This window comes from Ursus maritimus, unplaced genomic scaffold (assembly GCF_017311325.1).
Source record: "Ursus maritimus isolate PB19 unplaced genomic scaffold, ASM1731132v1 scaffold_14, whole genome shotgun sequence".
Classification (NCBI taxonomy): Eukaryota; Metazoa; Chordata; class Mammalia; order Carnivora; family Ursidae; genus Ursus; species Ursus maritimus.
The window spans coordinates 9375740-9391079 of record NW_024423786.1 but is presented as its reverse complement, the minus strand read 5'-3'; the positions used below and the strand labels follow the sequence as shown (position 1 = coordinate 9391079).

The 15340-nt window shown below is 53.3% G+C and overlaps 1 protein-coding gene across 1 annotated transcript in view; it reads right to left on the bottom strand.

Moving 5' to 3' along the window:
- Positions 1 to 530: 530 nt before the first annotated feature.
- Positions 531 to 15340, bottom strand: part of SSUH2 (ssu-2 homolog) — a 20477-nt gene continuing 5667 nt past the window's right edge. Inside the window, exons 5-13 of the mRNA XM_040628129.1 lie at positions 14885 to 15014; positions 13601 to 13661; positions 12423 to 12547; positions 11117 to 11179; positions 9371 to 9456; positions 7926 to 8018; positions 7241 to 7346; positions 5360 to 5467; positions 531 to 1073 (exon numbers count right to left, since the gene is read on the bottom strand). Coding sequence (XP_040484063.1) covers positions 927 to 1073; positions 5360 to 5467; positions 7241 to 7346; positions 7926 to 8018; positions 9371 to 9456; positions 11117 to 11179; positions 12423 to 12547; positions 13601 to 13661; positions 14885 to 15014 — 919 coding nt within the window. The 3' untranslated portion in view covers positions 531 to 926. The remainder of the gene's footprint in view (positions 1074 to 5359; positions 5468 to 7240; positions 7347 to 7925; positions 8019 to 9370; positions 9457 to 11116; positions 11180 to 12422; positions 12548 to 13600; positions 13662 to 14884; positions 15015 to 15340) is intronic.

The following is a 15340-nucleotide window of genomic DNA, read 5'->3' as shown; positions in this document are numbered from 1 at the left end:
ACACCCAGTTCAGGTCCTACTAATGAGCAGGTTCTAGGGTCGGCATGGGATGTAAGAGCGTACAAATGTCCAGAATCGCTCTCCGAGACCTCCCACTGCACATGCTCCGTGTTAGAGCCCAGCACAGAGCTCTGCAGGCCATCCAGCACAGCAGCTTTGCTCCCCAGCCTGCAAACAGATCTCCAGTTCTTCAGCTGGTCTGTGCCTGGCAGCCACTTACCCTAACAGCAGCCACATGGTGAGGCAGCCCAGGCTGCATGGAGAGGTGGCCTGTAGGTGTCCCAGCCGACAGCCACCATCCACAGCCAGACCTCTGGGTGAACCAGCCTTCTGATGAACCAACCCCCTACCCTTGAGCCACCCCAGCCTTCGCATCTCCCAGGTGAGACCCATCGCAGAGCAGAGACAAACCGTCCCCACTGTGTCTGCATCTGAATTCCTAACCCACAGATCCGGGAGCGAATTTTGCTCTCGATGCCTAAGAGCACTGTGTGGTACACATTAAGAGGCAGCCGATTTGGAGGATATCTTTAAACATCTGCGTAACACTCAGCTTGGCAAAGGGCTCACACGAGCAGTGGCACAGCAGAATGGAGACAAGCCAAGGGAGGGGCACAATCTAACCCCACGCTCCATCGGGGCGGGGTGTGAGCTTGGAGGCCAGAGGCATGGCCCCAGCCACTTAAATTATTTGTTCTAAAGAAAAGTGTGTAGCTGAATTCTTGTCGGTTAAATGCATGATGGGTCCCACCAGAGGAGCTCTGGGAAGACCTGTGGCTTGACAGATGATAAGCTGAATTGTCTAGAAGAACACATCGGGGTTTGTATAGGATTGTCCAATGTAGCCAACGACAGGTAAACTCAGGGACCTCGTTTGTCCTCCTTGGTGGACAAGAGCGGCGGGCTCTGGAGATGGCTGTGCCACGTCAGAGGATGGTGCAGCCACAGCAGTACCGCTCAGGGTAGTCGACCACGTACACTCTGTGGTCCGTGCCATAGATGTAATAGACGTAAGTCTGTCCTTGGTACCAGTAATGCACTTCTGTGAGGGGGATCAGCTCGATGGTCTGGCGCTGGGGAAACAATTGGCCAAGAAAAACTTCAGTGTTCTATTCAAGTCACTTGCCTGCTCAAGAACCTTCAGTAGCTCCCTACTACCTCCGGGATGAAGTTCGCATTCTGGAGTTGGCATTTTGGCTCCCATGTGTCTTTCTAGGTGTATCTCCTACTGCGCTCCTTCACACACACTAAGCTCTGCTCTAAAAGGACTTCTCGGCTTTAGCTACCATCTGATGCTACATTTCACAAAGTGGGGGCACAGTCGTCCGCAGGGGAGTCCCAGGATGCATGGTAAGCCACCAGCCAAACAGGACATCTTTCAGAAGCATCACTTTTTAGATGGGGAGGAAGAGCAGAGAAAGGTGGAAGATAAAGTCATTTTAAATATTTCTATATTCACACAGCCATGGAGATATTAGGGAGTAGATTATACAATTTGAATTAAATTTTAAGGTAAAATAATGACACCAAAGAAATTCCAAAGTCTGGTGGTCCGCTTCAGGCTTTTTTCCTCAGGACCCTCCCTCCCTCACCATGGTCTTGCATTGACCTTCCTTTGAGAGGTCTTTCTCAAACCCTTTCTTTTAGAAATGGGGAAACTGAGGCCCACAGGCTCATGGAATTTCAGGTTTGGAAGATCATCCAGGTCAAACTCCATGGGTTTAATGCTCAAATCTCCTCCCAGCACCTAAGAGCCTAGGACATGCGCTCCCCCGCCCCCAGCAGAGGGGTCCTAAAGCCCCTTGTGCTCTGGCCCCTTCTCTGAGCAGTTACTCTACAACCTTCCAAAATTGCAGGTGTCTGAATGGGATGTGACAGACCTCTCTGGAAGAGAACACTGGCGTCCTACTGAAACACCTGCCTCCATCAGTTTTGGGTGCTGCTGTGCTAGGGACAGCTACGTGCAGCTGACGTAGGAAAATTACTCCCCATCACCGAAGCTAAGCTTCCTCAGGGATGTCCCGTGGTCCAGGCTCTGCGTCAAAACCCCGAAGTTCTTCTGCACAAGAGGCTTCTTTGTCCCAGACTCACATCTAGGGGTTCCCAAACCCAGAGGAGGTGGTGTGGATGGCCCAGGGTTAGACCCTTACTTCAGGAAGTTCCACTCCTTGGGAACAGTTCCAAGTCCTCTCATGGTAAGTGATGGTCCAGAGGCCACCAGGGAAGGGGAAACAGGCCAGGGAGGGGGTTTTGAGAAGCAGCTCCCCACTGCATGGGAGGGGCAGCCGAAGGGCAGTGTGACATTGTGGCAGGAAGAGGGGACTGAGAGTCAAAGAGCGCCTCTTCCATGAAGTTCCCTGCATGATCTTGCACTTGCTTATTCTAGGAAATGGCGATAAAAGCTTCTATGCCACAGAGTTGCCGTGATCACCAAATGAGGTCCGGAGACTTCCCATACGCCAGAAAGTGGTATCTAAGTGATAATTTTGGAAATCAGAGGCAGAAGACCCCTCTTTGAGATTTTGTTATGGAGGACACAAAACGGGCACCAGGAGACAAGAGAGGGTGGGAGCCCACATCACTGTTCCAACGGCCTGGGCAGTGGGGTCAGGATCACTCTCGTTTCCAGCCTTTTCTACCAGCATCAGAAGGAAAGTGACGGCAATATCACCCCCTCCTGCCTGCATTTGCTTCTGATTCAAAAGGCCTCCAGGTTTGAGGCTACAGATTGGTTAGGACGTCAGCTGCCATCAAGTGTCTGCCCTGTTATCAGCCACATATCTGCACACGTTGGTCACGCCCCCAGGACGAGCAGTTTCCAGGTCTGAGAGCAGTGCGGGGTCGGGGAGGGGGGGGTGCACGGTGTCATGACAGACGTGTACTCAGGCTGACTCCACTCGCTAACTTCTCAGTCCTGAACAAAATATCAGCACGCAATTTTGTCTACTGATGCAGGACCAAAAGATTCATAGAAGAGCCCTTTTCTCCCATGGCACTCCCTTTTAAAAAAACCCGTCCACCTGCCCCTGGTTTACCCTTCCCTGCTCCAGGGCTGGTTCACAGGGGGCTTGTGTTGCCCAAGACAGGACTGTCCTGAAGGACAGACCCCCGGAGAGCCAGGCCTGCCACGGACACACTGCGTGGGCTCAGGCAGCTCACTTCCCCTCTTCAGCCTCACTTGCCCCAGCTGCCAAATCAAGGGCCCAAAAAGGACTCAAATGGTCAGTCTCAGAAGTTAAAAGAATCTCACAATAAAGGCGAGTGTCTGCAAGCTGCTAAAATCAGGCCCTTATCTTCTTCCCATTCCCAGAGTCGATACCCCAATATTGGGGATTCTTCGTGTGACCCTCGCCATTAATACTAGTGAGGCAAGAACGACGGCCCACAGGGACGATGCCCTGGGGCCTTCCATGTCTCACCCACGTTCCTGCACCTCTGCTTCTTCTCTGCTACTCACAGCCCGTCGTTCTTCCGCAGGGTCCCGCCCTTGAGATACAGAACCCCCCTGGCACACAGGGAGCACAACGGGCCTGGAAGTTGTGCCCAACTACTGGATGGTGCCAGCAACACCAGGCCCGCTCCCTCATCTCCAAGCATACAGTCACTGAGGTGTAACTGGCACTCAGAGGTCCAGTGGGATGGGGCAGCAACCGGGCCGTCGCCGCACTGCGCCCTTCTGCCACCTCTGCCCCCCCCCCCAGCTCTGGCCCCCCGACTCCTTTACGGGTTTCTCCTGGGAGCCCTTTCTTCGTAAATGCCCTGCACACAGCTCTCATCTCAAAGCTGCTTCTGCAGACCCCAACCTAAGGCAACGCCCAACTCAGCTCATTTTAAAGATGAGGACACTGAGGCCCGGAGAAGGGAAGAGCGTGGCTCAGAGCCACCAGCGTGTGTCGGAGCTGGCAAGCAGGTGCTCACCTGGTACATGAACTGCCCGGCGGTGTGTCTGGCCCAGACCCCCTCAGGTGATACCCCTGTGACCCTGCACCGGCTGTCAAGGAGTTGTGAATGCAGTGAGTAGTAACATCTGGCTTGGAGCTAGGACGTGGGTTCTGCTCCTGGGCTCTTCTACTACGCAGCTGTGTGATTTTAGGGAAATGACTTCCACTCTCTGAGCTTCCTCTGATTTACTGGAAACGTCACGGGTTGGGGCTAGGCAGGGGTAGCCGACGACAGCCCACAGGCCAGAGCCAAGCCATCAGCCCATTCTGCATTCCTAGCGTTTTTAAATTTTTGTTCTCAATACTGAAAAACTGAAAGGTTTCATATAAAAATCTGGGGTTTCAGAAGGTCTGAAATCTCTGCCCTTTTGCCTACACAAAGATGAGTGGTGGCCCACGCCTTTGGATAAGACGGCTCTCCCCACCATGTCACCACCCGGCGGTGGCAGGCCTTTGAGTTTGCAGTGCCCCAAATCCATGATTTCTGAGGCCCATTGCCACTCCAAGATGGTCATCATTACTTTTTAATTAAATGCACCCTTCTCTCTCCTGCAAACAGGGGACACGTGCAGAGAGAGAAGGGGAAATACTCATTGCAAAGGGACCCGAGGGGAAAGGCGCATTTTGAGCAGGTGCCAAGCATTTAAAGCAAATTATTGCTTCTCTACCAAACCCTGAGATGGTGCAAACATCTTTCTCACCGGTGAGAAATCGGACTTCAGGGAGGAGGAAGTAGCTGGCCCAGGACCACACTGAGATGCAGAAAAACCAGGATATAAGCCCAGTCTATAAGACTCAGAAAGCTCCGGCGCTGGCCATTCCCTGGCCAAACCTCCAGCTCCCCCCGCCCCACCCGGGGCCACGACTGCTCCAAGCTGCAACAGGCACCACCGCCACCTAGTGGCCATCATAACACAGGACCAAAGCAACCCTTACACAGGAAGCCATCCCTGCCCAGGAGAGAAAGTGCTCTGAGGGGCAGGACTCCAGGTTCCGGACTTGCCTACGACCCCAAGTCTTGAACTTTCCCTCTCTCTCTCTGAAGATTCTAACCCACAGGGTTAGAGTCAAAATCACACTCAGCCACAGTCCTGCTTGAAACCCTACAGTATCTTTGTTCTCAGGAAAAGAATCCTAATCTCTATGTCCAGTGGTCCCGCCGGCCCCTGAGGCCCCACACTGCTCTGCTCTCTGCCTTCCAGCCACATGGCCTCTGGTCAATCTCTAGTACTCCCCCTCCCCCCTTCCTAAACTGGGGGTCCTTTCCTCCACCCTTCCCCTAGCTGGTGCCTTCCCTCCCTTCTCTAGAAGGGGCCCTCCAGCAAAGGGAACAGCCCATTCCTTCATGTGACCAGAGGGCCAGCACCCTGGGAGCCCCAGCCCGGCCCCAGAAGCCCCCCAGTCCCCACCCCACTCACCTGCTGCAGGACTCGGGCCCGGGAGGCCAGGGCGGCGCTGTGCTCGGCAATGCCCCTCTGAGAAGCCAGAGAGATCTCCGGCAGCGGGAAATCCACAATGGGGTACACCTGAGGGAGAGATGCAGCCCACCTCTATGCCCTGACCCAATGTTGTCGGCACCTGGAGCCTTGCAGCTCGGAATCACGGGGGCGGGAAAACAAGCCCAGACAGGGGAGGGCCCGAGGCCACCCAGTGAGTGGTTGGGGATTGTTTAACCTCCAGGGGCCTTTGATTATGCGGACCTCAGGAATTCCAACCAAGAAAGGGGGGCTGTGGACAGAGCACTCCTTCACCTGCAGCCCACTGGCTCACCCAGCACCCCTCTGCTGCTGTCTGACTCGCGCGGAGGCTGGGGCTTCCTGAGGGGCGATGCTGAGCTGAGGCTGTAGGAAGCCAGACTGACTGGGGCAAAGAAAGGAGGCTGAGGATTACTGTTCCACCCGAAAAAAGCAGGAAACCCTGCCAATTGTGAGTACATGAATGGACACTGAGGCCGTTATGCTGAAGGAGAGAAATCAGGCAGAGAAAGACAACTACTGTATGATCTCGCTTACATGTGGAACCTAAGAAAACAAATTCAAAGATTCAGAAACAGGTTGGTGGTTGTGGGGTGTGAAACGGGAGAAGGGGGTAGAAAGGTACAAACGTGGTTATAAAATAAGTACGTCCTGGGGATGTGATGGATGTACAGCGTGGTGACTGCAGTTACTAATACTGTGCTGTATATTTGAAAGCTTCTGAGAGTCTAGATCCTAAAGTTCTCATCACGAGAAAATAAAAATTGTAAGCGTGTGGCGAGGGATGTCAACTAGACGTTGTGGCGTGTCACTTCACAGCACATACAAATAATGAATCACTGCCTTGTACACCTGAAACTAACACAGTGTATGTTAATTATACCTCAATTTTTAGAAATGCAAACGATAGAGTGGAAGAAGCCAATCTGGAAAGTCTAGAGAAAAAAAAAAAAGGCTGAGCACCTGACCATCTTGGAGAAAACAGGCCCCCTCAGACGTCCCATTAAGGCCAAGTTCCCTGCCAAGGCCTGCAACAAAGGTTGGCAAATCTCTTCTGAAAGGGCCACATGGTAACTATTTCAGGCCCTGCAGGCCATAGTGTCTCTGTCTCAACTACTTTGCCCTTGCAGCAGGAAAACAGCTACAGACAATATGTAAACAAATAGGCATGGCTGTGTTTCAATAAAACTTTATTTATAAAAGCAGGCCAAGGGCCAGAGTTCGCCAATGCCTGTCCTACAGGACCCTCCCTGATCTGGCTGCTGGCACCTCTCATGTCTTAGCTCCTTGCTCTGCACAACTCACATCCCTCCTGTCCCACTGCTGTTCCTCAAGGCCTCCCTCTGCTGGACACCCTGGCTCCAGAGTCCACAGGGTCCACTCCCCGACTGCACTGCGTGGGTCCTTGCCCTGTGTCGCTTCCCAGCCCCCAGCTGAAACTACACCCATGCCTGTCTCTTTACCCTGCTTGCACGTTTTCAGTGTCCCTTACCACCATCCAACCTTGGGGTGAAACATTATTACTTCTCCCTCACCAGACTGAGATCTACAAGGGCAAGGGTTTTGTTTTACAGTATCCCCAGGGCCTACCACAGTGCCTAGTATGGGACGAGGGCCTCAAGGTTTGTGTCAGGGTATGGAGGGAGGAAGGGAGGGGTCAAGCACGTGAAATTAGAGAGAGAACTGGCCCTACCGGGTCCCCGAACGCTCTCCCCAGCTCAGCGGCACTGTTCCCACCCAGCCTGTCTTTCCATGAGAACGCAGCCCTCACATGAGGGCAGAAGAACCAGCTTCCCTTGTGATGGTCTTCGAAGCCCTCCTTACCACGGTGTTTTCATCCTTAAAAAGGCTTTCTCCTTTGGCTTTAGCAAGGAGCTCCCCAGGGCAATTCAGTCGGTGCTCAGACACAAACTCAAACAGGCTGTTTTTCCTGTAAGTGGGGAGGATGAGGGACCGAGTACACGGTACGTGGGGCTGGGAACGTAGGTTCGGAATCAGGCACACCTGAGCTGGAGGGCTTGCACTGCTACTGCTGGCACCTCGGGCGAGCTCTGTAGCACCCTCAGCTGTACCCTGCGAAACTGGTAAAGTACTGACAGTTCTGTTCCATCACCTCATTTTGTCCTCACCTGTGAAGCGCTTTGCTCAGTGCCCCACAGGAGAAACCGTAATGCATGGGAGCCTTCCCTGACACAGGGAGTGAAGACCCAGGGACTCTACTCCCAGAAGGGAAGGCCCAGGCATTGGGTAGCTGCTGCTGTAGAAAGTGGCGATGGCAGAATTTGAATTCGTTGTAAAGCCTGCCAGCATCCAGCCACCCCACCCCGCCTTTCCCAGGGACCTCTCCCCTTCCCAAGGTGCCTGAAGCCCTCTTCTCCTGGCACAGATCCCTGCACTGTGAAAGCCCCAGCCAAGCGGAGTTTCTCTGCAGAAACCAGTGCAGGCCACATCCCCCCCGCCCCCCCGGGGTACCCTCACTGGGCCACGGCATTGAGACACGGCCACATACCACACGATGACCAGCTGGATGAAGTGCAGCAGTTTCTTCTCCCCCTTGCAGGTGGTACAGGTCTTGTTGCCCCTCCCTGAGCACGTGCTGCACCTGACAGGAGCATGTGGTCAGCACCCTGCAGAGAGTCAGGGGGTCCTGGCAGCTTCTAGAGGGCTCACTGCAATCCTTCCTCATAGACGTAGACTAAGGTGAGCCTCAATTGCTTCCACCTGCCCACCATCCAGACCTCCTGCTTCTGGTGGCAATGCCCCAGTTTCCCTTTGGAGACCACCCTTTCCCCACCCAGGCCACACAGATTGTGGGCTTGCCCCCACCCCTTCTATGACCAGCTTGGGACCTGGGCTTGGCCCATCAGCTTATTCCATCTGCATGGCCACAGTGGCTAACACAAAGATGAACACATGACCCAGATGAGTGCAATGAGATCTGCCCTTGAACTTTTTGTGAAACTATCAGGAAAGGGTTCTCATTTTTGACTGAGGTTACTAAGCTTGGAGCTGTTGGTTGTCCCCTTTGTTACCACAAGAGACAACTTGCCTGAGAATGAAGCCAATACAAAGGAAAGCAGGGTGAGGCATGGAGACAGAATCCTGGTGACATTGTTTAAGCACCCGGATCCAGCTGTACCTGAAGCCATCCCAGAAATATAATCCTGAACTTTTCTGCTACAAGGGCAGAGTTTTTTTGTTAAGCTCATTTGAATTAGGATTCTTTCATCTGTAAACAAAAGAAACCTAGGCTTCTTTCCAAATCAAAGACCTTCTTCGCCAACCACAGTGGCAGGTCTGCCAAAGCTCTGCTATCTGGCTTCTTAAAAGGAAAGCCTGGGCCTCAATGAACCAAAAGTATCATTAACCAACACAACTTTGAATAGTCTCACTCCTCATGGTTTCCTGTTTCCCTTTAAAGATTTATAAATGCATTAAGGACATGATTTACAAAATACAACGACCCACTATTTGCAAAGCCATGTGAACAGAGATGGAACTTTGTTGATTGTTTAGTCAATCAACAACCTTCCTTGACTCCTCCACTCAGGCCCTGCAATGAATTATAAATAAGGGTTTACCTAGGTCCTGATCCTCAGAGAGTTAAAGATCTCAACTTTGGGTGGTTTTCTGTGTTCATTTCCCCACCACATGAGCAGGAAGAAGTCTCCCCTCCTTAAAGCACCCCCTCTCTTCCTCTCCACAGTGCCTCATTCCTTACGTCTGACCCAGAGATTGCTGGAGGAGTTCTAGTCTCATCTCGAAATGGTAAGCCTGGAGGAAAGCTCACCCACACCACAGGGTCATTCCTGAGCACATGCCAGGCACAGCGCTCCAGGGCACAAGAGCGACCAGAAGGGCACCTGACTGCTCTCCAGAAGGGCAGACGATGAAAAGCAAGAAAGCTGGTAAGTGAGAGCCCTTCACCTCGGTGCTGGGGAGACCCGCTCATACCTCCGCCTGCCGGACCCCGAGCACATCTGACACCGGCGGGACTGCTTGGCTTTGCGCTTGGCTCCGCTGCAGGAGGGGCACCTCACCTGCAGACACACCACAGCCTCAGCCCCCGCCCGCCTCCCAGGCAAGAGGGGCAAAGAAGCATCCTGAGACCAGCTTCAAATCCCAACCTGGTGACCCTGAACAAGCCACTTCCTCTCCCTGGGCCTCAGCTCCTTCATCTGGAAGATGGGAGAGGTGAACGGTGTGTATCTTTGGGCCCCTCCAGCCAGAGCCTTCAAAGACGCTACCACCTCACATCTGTGTTTCTCTGGAGACACCACCCTCCCCACAACCCCTGAGACTGCGCCCTGACCAAACAGCCATGGGAAGAGGGGCAGGCTGGCTGAGTTGGGGACGGGGAGCTTGGTCTTGGAAAGGCCCCCCGGCTACGCTCCCACAGTTGGCTCAGAGTGGACTCTGGAGACCCTCCAGGAAAAGCCTGAGGGAGGAGGTTTGGAGGAAGGAGAGCAGGGGTGGAGGGAGGAGGGAAAAAGACCACAGGTAGGGGCTCCAGGAAGGCCAAGAGGAGGCATATGGCAGGAGTGAGGGCACTGAAGACAGAAGGGGGCAGGAGCCACAGGTGGGCCCCACAAGTGGCACGTGAGTAGGTGGAGGAATGGACACAGCAGGCAGAAGGTGGGCGTCCACAGCGTGGAAGGGCAGGTGGGCAGACAGAAGGATGGAGGAAGGCGTGGCTTAGAGTGGCAAGTGGCCAATGTGTGTCTAAAAGATCAGAGCAAAGGGGGAGAGCTGAGGACACGTGAGGTGTGTGGGCTTCCTCCTGGGAGGCTCAGCAGCCCTGCAGGGCTCTGAAGAGAAGGCTGATGGTGCCAGAGGCTGGCTGTGCACTTAGGGACCTGTGCTAGGTTGAACAGTGTCTCCCCCCGACCCTGCCTCGCCACCACCATTTATATCCACCAGAGAACCTCAGAACGTGCCCTTATTTGGAAAGAGTCTTGGCAGGTGTCATTAGTTAAGATGAGGTCATGCTGGACTAGGGTGGGCCCTCACAAGGAGGCCTGAGGAGACCCAGCACACACATGCAGAAGGCCACGTGACAATAGAGGCAGAGGAGGGAGCGGTGCAGCAAGGACTGGGTGCTGCCAGAAGCTAGCAGTGTGACTTAGGGCCTCCAGAAAGAACCAGCCCTGCTCACACCTTGATTTTGGACTTCCAGCTTCCAGAAATGTGAGAGAATAAACAGCGGTTGTTTTAAGCCCCCACTTTGTGGTACTTTATCACAGCAGCCCTAGGGCACTAACACAAGGCCCCCGCCTCTCAAAGCTCCCTGAATTTCACCTTCTCAGACTCATCACCACATACTACATGTGCTGGTCACCTGTCGGTCTTCCCCAAGGACAGAGGGTCCCTGGTGGGAAGGCCCCCAGCTCTGAGTCCTCTTACAGGGCCTAGCACTGAGCGGATACTCAGTCTCAACAAATGTTTGCAGACAAACGAGAAAAAGAAGAATTAAAATCATGAACCATCAATCATTGAAGTGAACAAAATGAACAAAGGCCAGTAGCCCAATCCAACTTTCCCATTTTACAGGTGAGCAAATGGAGGCCCAGAAAGGGAGGATGACTTGCCTCAGGTCACACTGTTAGTGGAGGAGCCCCGGGCCCCCAGCCCAGCCCTCTGTCCCACGGGGGCCCTCCACCCACATGATCATGAACTCACCAGCAGCCACCCAGGACTCACCATGCCGGCCCCATGGCAGCCGCTGCACTTGTAACGCCCACGCCCATGGCATTTGTGGCATTCCTGGAAGTGAGAAGCGCTCTTTGGTTCCAGTTTCCCAAGCACCAACGCCTCCTGATTTCACCAGCCCCACACCCACCCCACAGCATCACCAGTCCCGGGCCCAGCTGGGGAAGATGGCCATTCTCACTTGCCTAGGATTCCAAAGCGCCTTGAATGCCAAGCCAAGGAGATCATGTTACCATTTCCTTGGGACCCCAGCCCAGTCTGTTCTCCGAGCTCCATGTCCTAACTCATGCTCCCAGGCTAAGCCACAAAGGCCGGTGTCCTTGGCGCACTGGGTAGCTAAGAGGTCTTTGGGAATAGAAGTCAAAAAAAATGCACAGCATTTCTTTTTTTTTTTTTTTAAGATTTTATTTATTTATTTGACAGGATAGAGACAGCCAGCGAGAGAGGGAACACAAGCAGGGGGAGTGGGAGAGGAAGAAGCAGGCTCATAGCGGAGGAGCCTGATGTGGGGCTCGATCCCGGAACACCGGGATCACACCCTGAGCCAAAGGCAGACGCTCAACCGCTGTGCCACCCAGGCGCCCCTGCACAGCATTTCTATGATAGGCAAAGAGCTAGCTATTGGCATCTAATCCCTGAATCAAAATGGCCTTTCCACTCTTGAGAAAAGAACGGAGCCCTCTCTGGACCTCTCAAAGGCCTCGTCATCACATGATGCTACGAAACCTCAGAGGGGAAAGTTACATGCTTGAATCAAGTTCTAAAGTGAAAATGAGAACATAATAGGGAATATCTCATCTGTGCTTCTGTAATACATTAGGTTAGCCTCGCTTCATGTCGTCATCATACTTCCATAAAACAGGACAGAAGTCAAATTCTGTCCCTTTACTGACTTGGCTGAAAATTCGAAAAATGTTTGAGCTTTATTTTATATCCATTTCATTCAGCACTTCCGCTGTTTAATGTAAGGCAAAAATAAAAAACAAAAATAAATTAAAAACACTCAGATGGTCTAGGAATGTGAACACTCACTGTTTAAAGCTGGTGACAGTTTGGTCAACGGAATCATCCTTTCGCTATGTGACTACTCCCTAACTTGCATGGAATCTTGTATGGGTCTACTGTCCATGCTCTGGGTTTCCTTAGAATTCGCTTTAGTGATAGCCAAGGAATGAACCACCCAGAATTCTCTTCTGCATTCTGGGTTCCCTTTCTAGAAAGAGAAGGTTTGAGGAAATATACAGTGTCTGGGAAACCAGCTCAGAGAGAAGGGCAAAGATGCCAACAATCACATTACCTTGACCAGTGACGAGTGAGGGACCTGGAACTTCCTCGTGTCTTCCTGAAACATCGGGGGGACCTGGACCTTGATGTCCCAAAGCCTGGGGGAGGTCCCTCTCTGTGGCCCATCCACTGACTGGTCTGACACAGAAAGGGATCACTGTAAGGCCAGTGAACAGCTTGCAAGGACAAGCTTTCATTTATTTGCCAAATAGTATGGAGCCTTCGTTTGACGCCAGGCATTAGGCAAGCTCCTGGGCTGAGGGACAGGAGACAAGGAGCCCCTCAGAGTCCATGGTTAAGCACCCACGTGTTGGCGTTGAACAGACTGGTTTGGCTCCTGACTCTTCCACTTCCTCGCTGTGTAACTGCACACAGGTGACTCTACCTGTCCGACCTTCAACTCTCTCATCTCCGAAATGAGGAAACTATATGGCACCCACCAGATAGAATGGTAGTGAAAATTAAATAGGAGGCATAGAAATGCTTCGCCCTGGGCCCGTGAGAGGGATTCATAATAAGAACTACCATCGCTATCGTGCCTGTCCCCACCTCCTTCTTTCTCCTCCCCGCTCCTCCCTTCAAGGAGACGCAGCACAGCAACAACCACCAGACGATGCCATAGGCTATGCCAAGTGCTTTGGACCAGAGCTGCATAAAGGTTCTGAAAACTCAGAAGGCTGACTCCTTCTATTGGAGAAGCGGTCAGCAGGTGAAGAAATCCCGGAAGGCTTCATGAAAGAGGTGACAAAGGAGCTGCTTTTGAAGGATGAACAGGAGTGGTCAGCAGAGAAGGAAGGACACAGGGCTTCTCAGAGAGAACCGTCGGGCTCCAAGTGGGGTTCAGCAGCAGGCGGGATGGCACAGTGAACAGGGTCCTGGGGACTCTGGGAGGCACTGGGGTGGCCTTGAAGGCAGGTGGATACCAAAGCACCCATGCTGCCTTGTCTGTGACCAAAGGCAAACGTGGCCTTTTTAGGTCCTTCTGCAAACCACTTCCCAGACAGGAAGGATTTGCTGAGGTCAGCACCGGAAAGTCCGAGATGAAAGCCCACCCTCTCATTTTACAGGGGATGGGGAGACCGAGGCGGCAAGCAGGAGCACGGCTTATTCAGGGTTAGTGGCTAAAACACGTCCTGCTGTTGTCCACCAGCCCCTGTGAGATATGCCCCCAATTAAACTGAGTTCACTTACTAGTAAAGGGTTGAAATGTCCATTCGCTTATTCTGGATTCAGTAAAAGTCTCTAGTCGGTACTACAGAGGAAAAAAAAAAAAAACCCAGCATGTTCGCACTCATGCCCTTTAGGAAGACAGCATTAGACAAAACAAGGACGCGTCCCACCTGCAGAGGCTCAGGGGGGAAATCAAAAGGCCCCACTCCCAGCACCACAGGCTGCTGAGAACAAGCTGGCAACAACGATTTCTGCTCCAGACAGCCCCGGACGCCTGCAGGGAGCTCAGTCAGCCCCAGGACGTCTCTCCTGACAGGCTCACAACGGGGGCGATTTCAGCCCCCCACTTCTTTATACCCAGAATGTTCTACACAGCAAGCTGTGGAGCAGCAATTGTCCTTTGATGGATGGAGGCCGATGGAGTTTGCTTCTCCAAACGTCCTTGTCGGAGGAAGTTTCCTGCCTGATGTCAAGAGCCTCCTTCTTTCTACAAAAATCACAAATCAGGAAGGGGTCTTGGACATCAGCAGGCTCCTCCTTTGACACTGGAGGAAACAGAGGCTCAGAGAGGCCAGTTGACTTGCCCAAGGCCACACAACTACACAGGAGCCTCTTCCCCCAGCCTCCTGTCCTAACCGGTCCCTGCGAAGTGTGTGTGTTTTCTGTGTGATTGTACACCCACCAGAGGATGGCTGTGCCGGTGACACTAGGAAGCGTGAACTTAAAATCTGTCCTGTGGCCCTGTCAACACAGAAGGTGACATGGGTACCTGCTGTGGTCTCAGTACCAGACATAGGATGTCGCTGGAGCTTCAGGCCCAAGGGTAATGAATGAATGATTCCTGGGCACAGATGTGACTTGGGGGATCAAGGGGAACAGATGGAGCTTTCTCGGCCCACCCCTCCTGGAAGCCAGTTAGCCATGTATTTAAGGACATGGACTTTGGTGCCAGCAAACCTGAGTTGAAGTCCTAGCTCTGTCACTTCTAGCTGTACGTTTGGGGCAAGTAACTTCCCCTCTCTCCACTGCCAGTTCCTCCCCCTTGAACTGGTGACCGTCCTACCTTCCGTGCTACTGAGGACTGCATGAGATGTATATGTGATGTGCTCCCACGATGCCCAGCACATTCGAGCTTTTCAGCAGACCACAGACCAGAGAAGCAGCAAAAAGGGCTTCAGTGTCACCCCTGTTCATATGCACCGCCCCCCAAGACTCCTTTCTCCCGTTTGACATCACATAAGCCACCCCCCCAGGACCTAACTCCTGAGCCGCCCCCGGGTGCCCGCCAGGCCGAGGCGCCCTTACCCTGCAGAGGGTCTGCTGTTTGAGCTCCTGGATGACGAGGTCACCGGCGGCCGCGCTGCCGTAGCAGCATTTGGAGCTCACAAAGCTGAGGAGGGCTTCCCGAGCCACTTCCTCTGTCACCATGGGGACTCTGCTGGGGACAGAGCACAGAAGCAGGGTCTCTGGAAAGGGCCTCCAGGCTCCTCTGGGCCAGCCAGCTCCCTCTTGATGCAGATGGAAACAGAGGCCAGGAGAAAGGGAAGGGCCCGGCTGTGGCGCACCACAGAGGTAAAGCACTCAGGACTCCATCTGGGGAGGGCGTCTCTGGCTCAGGGAGCTGGGTGAACAGACGCCCGCAGTGGGAACACAGTTCTTTCTGCAGGACAGCAAAACTGCTGTAGCTGAAGTGCCGGGCTCAGGAGAAGGGCTGAGAGAATCTCAGAACACTCTCTCTCTCTCTCTCTCTCTCTCTCTCTC